Genomic DNA, 8,827 nt, shown 5'->3' with positions numbered 1-8,827 from the left:
GGGGTCACAGAAACATGCAACATTTTAGAATGTCTTTCATTAAATCAATATATTCTAAAATAGCCAAGGTAAGAAATGCATTTCCAATCAAAGAAGGTAAGCTAAACTGCTCAATTAAAAGGAAATGCTAAAAACATTTATATTAAAATTATTGTTTTATTTGGTATGATTACACACCTACCCATAACAAGGAATCCTGGTTTTCTCCATTTAAAAATAAAAAATTCTCCAATTAACGCCCCCCCCCAATCATGCTTCTCTGTGAATAAAATGAAATGCTGCTCTCTCTCTCGATATATCTATATATATCAGTTGAACATAATATTTCACTGCTATATTTACAATTTTAAAGCAATTTGGAAACCTACCAGTGCCTCAATAACTACAATAAAATAAATTCTAAATACTTATACATTTTGGCATTTTATTTTGGGTTTTTAATCATGGAAATTAGCTCCCCTTGCCCCCTTCACTCACCAGAATGCAGGTCCAGCCACAGCTGTCCCCACCCCACCCCCAACTACTTTGTGCTCCTGAGCAGCCCTGATATGCCAATGCCCTGTCCATCCCGTTGCCACTCACACCCCGCCACAGTCCCTCCCCATCCCAATGCCCCTCACTCCCCATCCACAGCCCCCTGGCCCTGCTGGTGCTCCTCACTCCTCATCCCCAGTGCTGCCAAAGGGGGGCCCCAATTGCCAAGGCTATGGGGCAAAGGACTGGGGCCCATAGCCCCTGCCCCCTACGGCAGCATCCAAGCCCTGGCTGCTGCCTGCGAGAGATGGTAGCAACTGTGGCAGAGCAGACCACTGAGTCTCGCTTCCCCTCCCCCAGAGGCAGGACGGCCAGAGAGGAGCCTGTGTAGGGAGGGCAGGTGCTGGCTGCCCACTGTGGGCTTGGGGCTCCCCACCCTGTTGCCCTCCTGCTAAGGTCTCCACATAACAGCAGATAGGACCCCATGCAGCAGGACAGAGCAGGGCTGGGCAGGGAAGCTAGTTGCTGCTGCTGGGAGCTCCGTGCCAACGTGACGAGGTGCCCCCTCCCCACCTGGCAGCAGCACCATGGGACACAACTCCGCACCATCACCCCTGCTGCTGCCAGGCAAGCAGAGGTCTCTTTGCTAGGGTGGCACAGGGCTTTCGGCAGTGGCACTGAGTTCCCCACCCCACTCTGCTCTGCTCTGCTGGGTCCTGCCTGCTGGGCCACAGAGGCTACGGGGGATGTGGGGAGGGCAGTAGGGCAGGGAACCTGAGCCCACAACAGCCAGTTTGCACCCGCCCCCCAGGAGTGCACGCAGCAGCAGAGAGCCAGCCCTTCCTCTGTTCCCCCAGATGAGCCACCTGCAGCCCCGTTCCACTCCCCGCTTGAGCCCTGTGGCCACACATTCTCTTCCCAGGTCCCAGGTCGTGTGCAGCCCCAGCCCCCTCCTTCACTATGGGAGGCTTCAGCCCCCTTTCCCCCACATGGCAGCCCCTGTTGATTACCCTTCTTTCACTCCCTCTAGCCCCTTGCAGGCCGGAAATCTGCCAGCCTACAAGGGGAAACCCACCATTTCCCATGTTTCTCTCCTTTAAAGGAGAAAATCTGGGTTATTCTCCTTAAAAATGAGAAAATCCAGGTTTTTCCACATTTTTCCATAGTGAATGGAAAACCTGGATCCCTGCTCATAACTCTTGAATGTCATCTCAGAGCCTTAAGTAAAGAGGTATGCCTGGTACACAATGTGAGAGGATTTAGTTCAAGAAATTTTGATTTTCTTTAGAGAAGCAAATTCCCAAGGAAAATGTAAAGATCCCATTTCTATTTTGTTACTGACATTTTATCAACATTTCTTTGTGTTCTAAAATATCCTGTTTTTAATTCACGTTGCCAAAATCTAAACACCCTATTTTTTAATGACTGTTAACAAAACCAAGCAATAAATACTCTAGTGAGCAATAACAGTAGCTGATACTGTATTGCTATCAGCCCATTCAAGATATTAACTTAATATATTCCTATTTGTCTGGCTACCCTCCATTCCCTGAAACTCTACCTGGTAAAGCCCATTAACTGCCAAGATACCTACACAAAAGTGTAGCAGATGAGCTGTCAGCTCCTCTGTCAAAGAACTTAGTAGGTCTATGGCCGATTTGTGGATTTTTTTTTAAAGGCACTGTAAATTACATTTTAGATACCAAGATAGTTACAGGATATAACTATCTGGGTTTATGTACCACCACACCTACCATAACCATGTACCTGTCCAGGTTCATTAACAATTATTGCTGCATGAAAACACCCTTATTTTAAAGCATTCACCGTACAGTCCTTAGTCTACATCCTGTTATCATAAACTGGGAATACATGCCTCAACAGCAACAAAACCTTCAGCCATGATTAGTAAGAGTGGCTAAGAGCCTAGTGTCATGTTTTAAGTGGAAAGCTATGATTTTAGAAAACTAACCTGAAAGCATTTTTAAATTTAGGAGCATAATTTGGGGAGGGTGAGTGAGGGACCAGCCCCAACTACTAACTTGGGGAGTTGGGGGGGGCACTGCCAAAATGGCAGCTCTCTAGGGAATCTTTTCAGTAGCAGCTGCAACATCCTCACCCCATGCAGTAGTAGCCCTCCACCATGGCAATACCAGCCAGGTGTGAGACTCCACAGCAGCAGCACCAGCAGCCAGGGATGGGCAAAAAGCAATGCAACAGCACTAGCAGCCAAAATCTTCGAGTCCCTGAGACAGGTAAGACTGCCCAGCACACAAAACATGTTAACTATGCCTCTGGTTAAAATCCTTAAAGTGCTGCTATAGTAGTGCCTGCTTGAAAATAATACTACATTGGCCTCTTGGGTATAAATTTCTTCCCCAGAAAGCTTTACAAAAAAGAAAGCAGGTCCTTTGTATAAGGAACGAGCTTCTGTTTCCCACTGAGAACTATTCCAGTTCAGGAAACCAAGCTATTTTTACATGATTATAGAGCTGACAAAGGAGTCTGAGCAGTTGGATTTTCTTTTCCAAACTGTCATCTGTTTAGTAAAGAAACAGCAAAATAGAAACCCATTTTTTTCACTTCAGCTCCACCAGTTTTCCATCGTCTTAAACAGAAAAGCTACATCCTATGCTAAAGCTTATTGTTCACCAAGCAATGGATTTCATCTTATAAAACAAGTGGTGTTTTAAAACAGCATACATATCCAACGTTTGGGCCATTTCCCAGTTAATTATTTTCTGCCTAAAGTGTTAAAATGTCCTTGGCTTCCCCTTAGACACAACTATCCCAGCTGGTCATTAACTACTTGGAAAAGGCCCAAACATTCTCAACTGTCAGTACTGTACAAACACGCATGTTCTGTGCGTGCTTATTTTCCATTTATTTCACTTTCATGGGGTTACAGTTATAAAATAGTTTTAGTAAAACCCAGAAATGAAAATATTTTAGACTTACTGCCCCAGTGAAATTTGGTCCATGTGGACTCTACAAGGATACAGACAGAGGTCTTCACTATAGCCTAAATGAGACCTGAGTTATTCTTAATAAATTTGTGTCTAATTCTGATCTCAGTTAAAATAACTTCATGCTAGTATAATTATTTCAATTAGGCTGCATTCTTGTTTTACAAAGATGTAACAATCTTCTTCAAAAGTCTGAGGGGGAGCTGCTGTGATAATCAAACTTATCTTCTGTTCCCAAGAAGATCCAGCAGAAAAAAAGGGCTAGAACAAGTGAACTGAGCAGCTAGTAGTAAACCAGAATGTCAACAAGTGGAGGCAATTAAGCTTTTCTTATGCATATATTAACTTTGCAAAAAAGCCACAGGACAGCTGGGAGAAAGAACACGTGTAAATGAGGTAGACCTAATGATTTCCTAATTAAAAAGAAGATATTATCTTGCTATTAATTGGTAAGCTAATTAACCAAAACCTCAGTTTCATAAAATCAGTCCAGTACACAGAACTTAGCTGCTTGTCCTCACTGAATTTGCCACATGCTTAGCCTAGCCACAAAGCTGTCAGTTCTGCTTGATTTGTTTGACTACTGTACTCCATGACAGCTGTCGGAAATAATACATTAGAACAGCTGTTGTGGCAGCTACAATGGGTCTAGAATTTTAATTGGACTCAATATTATATTGATTTTTTTTTTTTTTTTTACTAAACTTAAAAAGAAATTTCTAAAGAACTTTAAAAGTTTCTAATAGGAGTAAACGGTGTTTGCAATTTTGTTTTTGTTTTTTGCTATGTAATTTCACAAGTAGTGTCTCTATCGACTGACATAAAAAAGAACAGCAGGAACTGTTAGATGCATAAGAAAAGGGACATTAAGAGGGAAAATGGTGTGGAAGTCATATAAATAATCCCTTTCAAATAGTGGCAATAAGCCAGGGAGGACCTCACAGTGTCTCAAGATTTATTCAAATGGAGAATTATGCAGAGACCTTTAGTAACTGCCAGCTGAAAACAACTCTTCATTATGGCCAAGAATTCCATTCAAATAAACAGCAAAGCTTACTTTCAGCATCAGCGTAGAGCAGAAAGCACAGGAGCACCACCACTGGCCTGGCTACATGCATCATCCGACAGCTTGGCACCAGCATGCTTTGGCAGCCTCGTTCTCACTGGCTTAGAAGCCACTGCAAGCCTGTCCAGTCTGAAATTTCAGATGAAGGGTTTTCAGAGCCTGTAGAGGAGAAGGAGAAATATGCTTAAGTGGGATTGTTTTCTGCTATCACAATAGTCTCAAGTAGGGGCAAAACAATTCAAAGGTAAGAAAAGAGACTATAGCATGCCAAAGAAAGGAGGAGAGCCTAGATGTCAGCACTGATGATCAAAATGCTGGAACCAAAGCTCATCCTGCCCCCAAGAACATCTTTTCATCTAAATTCATGTTCTATACATTCAATTTTTTCTCACCTGTTTAGCACCACCTTTTGAGTAATACCTCATGAGAATGAGCTGTCACTTCTAATGAAGTATTAGTTTAATATATTACTAGAGTGAGGTGCCATTCTGTAAAGAAGGGTTTAGGATTGGGTTCTATTCCAAGATAAAAATCCACTAAAAAACAACATACTAGAACCTGATTTCATGGCAGCAGATAGGAATGCCGGAATTAAATTTTCTTCTCAGACTATTCCTAATGCTAGATTTGCAATGCTAGTACATTGCCAGCTCTATATTAGTAGTTCAAAACTTTCAACCAGTCTCCACAAGTGCAAGGAGGTTTATATTTCCACTGTGATTTAGTTGTATACTAAAATTACGCAATGCTGAACAGAAAGAATTAAAAAGAGCCCAGGTTCCAATTCAGTTTAATTTAACATGATATATAAAACACTAATGAATAATACAAGTGCCTGCCTTTAAGAAGAAATCTGTTTTAGTCTTGGTTAAACTAACCTACCCAAGCCATGTTAAAATTACAGAGCATAAAAATGCTTCCCTCTGACAGGAAATACTAGAGATATCCCAAAATAGCCTGACTGTGTCACTAAAATAACACTGCAATTTAATTGTGCTTTTCTATGGAATTGCAAGACGTATACTTTGGCAGGTCTGAAACTTAGCCTAAGCACAATAAGAAAAACAGATACTATCTTTTTCATTAACATGCATGAGTGGCTTCCATGCAGCGAAGATAAAAACCAAAAGGGAGGAGGAAAAATTATACTCATTATCATTCCACTAGATGGATCTTACAGATTTGTGGGTGGTATGAAGAGCCTATTTTATAGTACAGTGCAATGCTGGAAGAATCTACTCAAGGAAGGAGAGAAAAGATGAGCAGCTGTTAGAAATCTACTGCTGTTATCAATCTCTTTTGTAAAACTACCTCTCAAATCAGCTACTGCTATCAAAAAATACAAATCTAAGAAATCTTCACAGGCAAAGTGCTGAAGGCACCAGTTCCCGCTTTCATCGCTACCATCCTCATGCCAGCATTTCAAATGACAGCAAAGTCCATGAGACATCAGTCCTGTCGGACTCAATTTGTGTCTGTGCAAGCGTAGCAGAGCCAACTGCTACATAATGACTCCAGTGCCATCACAAAGATGGAGATGTATGAAATGCACTTTCAGGGAAGAGGTGATTTTGTTTTGCTCCTACTAGACTGAAGGGGTGACGAGAGAGGCCTGAACTAGTTCCAACTACAGCTGCACCGTGGACAGAATGTTATCTTTATATTGGCACACAAGCCTTCAAGCTGACATGTGAATGAGCAAAATAGAAATAGAACGGACACTACGATTTGTGTCTGAGCCATAAACGGTGCCATTCTTTGTGGAGGGAGGGGAAGGGGGGGCATCAATTGGTAAATAAATAAAATGGAGGGGAAGAAAAAATAAGACCATCACCGCCAGCTTAGTTTACTAATTTTACTTTTCATTTCATTTCTAAAAAAAAAACCCTTCCCCAGTCTCTCATAACAAGTACAATGAGGCCATTAATACAAAAGCAGTAACTTACCTGGAAAAAATAAGCATTCTAAACTATTCATAGGACTACATGCATTCTTAAATGTATTTTTCAGCATTTACAAGTAGCCAATCAATAAAGGAGAGAGTCACAACATATGGGAAAAAAGAGGATCAAAACAGAAGATAAGGTGTTTTGGAGATATTGAAGCACACTATCCCATTCACTCTAAATGCATACACAAGCACTGAGTAGTGCCAAGCTCCCCATCTCTGTGCTCCAGGTGACATTCATTATCGCTCAAATCACATAACCCAAAGCCCTTATTGCTCCCTCTCTCCGCACCTTCATAGTGTCACGGCTTTAACTAACCAGATAAACATACTAATATGTTCTCCAGGTGACCCTTGGCCTTATATTTCTTCTCTGTGCTTCTGCTACAGACTTTTAGTATTTTAGGCTGTAAAAACACAAGCATTTGGAGGAGGAAAGCAACGTGAACTGTTTTTATTTTTTTAAATGCTTCTTTTTTTAAATATTGCTAGTGAAGCCATGCGGATGATGGGCTGATAACACTGGAGAGAAACAAGCTTTGTGATAGGCAGGTGCTGTCAAGCTTCTCCACACAGCTCTGCCTCAGCTTTGACCTACAACAACCCTTAGCTTCAGCCCAGGACCTCCCCATTGACAAGTGTACTAAACTGAACTGAATGCAGGAAAAGGAGTTCTGTGGTTTTGGTTTCCTCATTCGTAAAAACTATTATGGCAACACTTTATAAGGATTAGATTGATTTTACTAAACACAAGCCAATTGTAGAGGAACCCACCTTTCAAGCCTTCAGGGTTTGAACATACAAATCAAATAAGGTATTACTCTTAAAACAAAAAGAAATAGGCCCTTTGTCACACCCTTCTATTCCTCCTGAGTTGGGAAACGTATGCTGTGTAAAGTGACAGCTTGTTCAGCAAAAGAAAAACATTTCAGATGTGGTACAAGGAACAGTGAATGCAGAAACAACAGTAAGCGAAGAAAACAGAACAAATACAACTTTCTCTTCACCTGTATACTAGTATCTTCTCCTGCATTCTCCTGTATGGCTAGGGACAGACATTACACATAAACCAGTCTAAGTGACCAGTAATAGAACAGGTGTTCAGTGCACATAAAGCAGTTTCAAAATGGCTGAAACTGGTTCAAGATAAACCTGCTTGAATGCCATATCAGACTTAACTGATTTGGGTCAAACCAGTTTATGCAATGTCTGTCCCAGGCCCCTTGCTGGTTTAAGTTAAACCAGACACCCTCAGCATCCCAGCATGCTCTCCAGGCTGGGCAGGGCTCTCTGCTCCACAGTAGGTTGGCCCCTCCCCTCTGCTGCCTGGCTACAGCTCTGGCAGAGACTTGCAGGCACAGCAAGTTCTTCTGGCTTCCCCATGCCCTGCTCGCCACCCTCTCACCACTCATTGCTTAAGCAGAGATTCCTTCCTCCTCTCTCCCACAGCACATACTGTATCCAGCATGTGGTATGCTAGTTAATGCTGTGTAAGGCAGATAGGACAGTGTCTGCTTAGGGCTTTTTGGAGATAATCAACAGCTCAAATGGTAATGTCCCTGAATTCCTTCCTTTGGAAAAGGCAGACAAGGATCTTTGGGTAAATCTGATATCTTTGATTTGACCAACTAAATAGTTGGAAAAATATTCCAACTATTTCTTAGGAAGCTTTTGGGTTTAAAACCCCTTCATCAGGCTGAGGAAGCATCTGAAGTTAGTGTGTGCTCTTCCTGGATGGAATGAATATGGACTTCCTGGACTTTCAGAAGACCTTCTACACTGTGTCTCACCCTGTTCTCATTAAGAAACTGTAGGACTGCGGTATTGACACCCACACAGTAAAATTGGAGGGCCGCACCCAGACAGTGGTGGTGGATGGGTCATTTTCGGCCTGGAGGGATGTGGGCAGTGGGGTCCCCCAGGGCTCGGTCCTCGGGCCTGCACTATTCAACTTCTTCATCAATGACTTGGACGAGGGGGTAAAAAACACCCTGTTCAAATTTGCTGATGAGACTAGGATGTGGGGGGATGTGGGCATGCCAGAAGGGAGGAATAGGCTGCAATCAGACCTAGACAGATTACAGGGGTGGGCGGATGACAATAGGATGGGATTCAACACTGACAAGTGCAAAGGTGTGATGCACCTGGGGAGGAACAACCGGCACCATACTTACAGGCTAGGGAACTCCCTTCTTGTCAGTACAGAGACGGAAAAGGATCTTGGAGTCATCATTGACTCCAAGATGAACATGGGCCGGCAGTGTGGGGACGCAGTCAGGAAGGAGAACCGTACCTTGTCATGCATCCACAGATGCATCTCAAGCAGGTCCAAGGAGGTGATGCTCCCCCTCTATGCGGCACTGGTCAGGCCGC

At 42.9% G+C, this 8,827-nt stretch overlaps 1 protein-coding gene across 13 annotated transcripts in view; it reads right to left on the bottom strand.

Moving 5' to 3' along the window:
- PTPRD (protein tyrosine phosphatase, receptor type D) overlaps positions 1-8,827 on the bottom strand; it is a 692,784-nt gene that overhangs the window by 420,731 nt on the left and 263,226 nt on the right. For all 13 annotated transcript variants that reach the window (XM_019554833.1, XM_019554842.1, XM_019554841.1 and 10 more), the window contains exon 2: positions 4,498-4,665. In XM_019554833.1, coding sequence (XP_019410378.1) covers positions 4,498-4,582 — 85 coding nt within the window. In that variant the 5' untranslated portion in view covers positions 4,583-4,665. The remainder of the gene's footprint in view (positions 1-4,497; positions 4,666-8,827) is intronic.

The sequence above is a fragment of the Crocodylus porosus genome, unplaced genomic scaffold (assembly GCF_001723895.1).
Source record: "Crocodylus porosus isolate Cpor-Errol unplaced genomic scaffold, CroPor_comp1, whole genome shotgun sequence".
NCBI classification, from domain to species: Eukaryota; Metazoa; Chordata; order Crocodylia; family Crocodylidae; genus Crocodylus; species Crocodylus porosus.
This window is presented reverse-complemented; position numbering and strand designations above follow the sequence as displayed.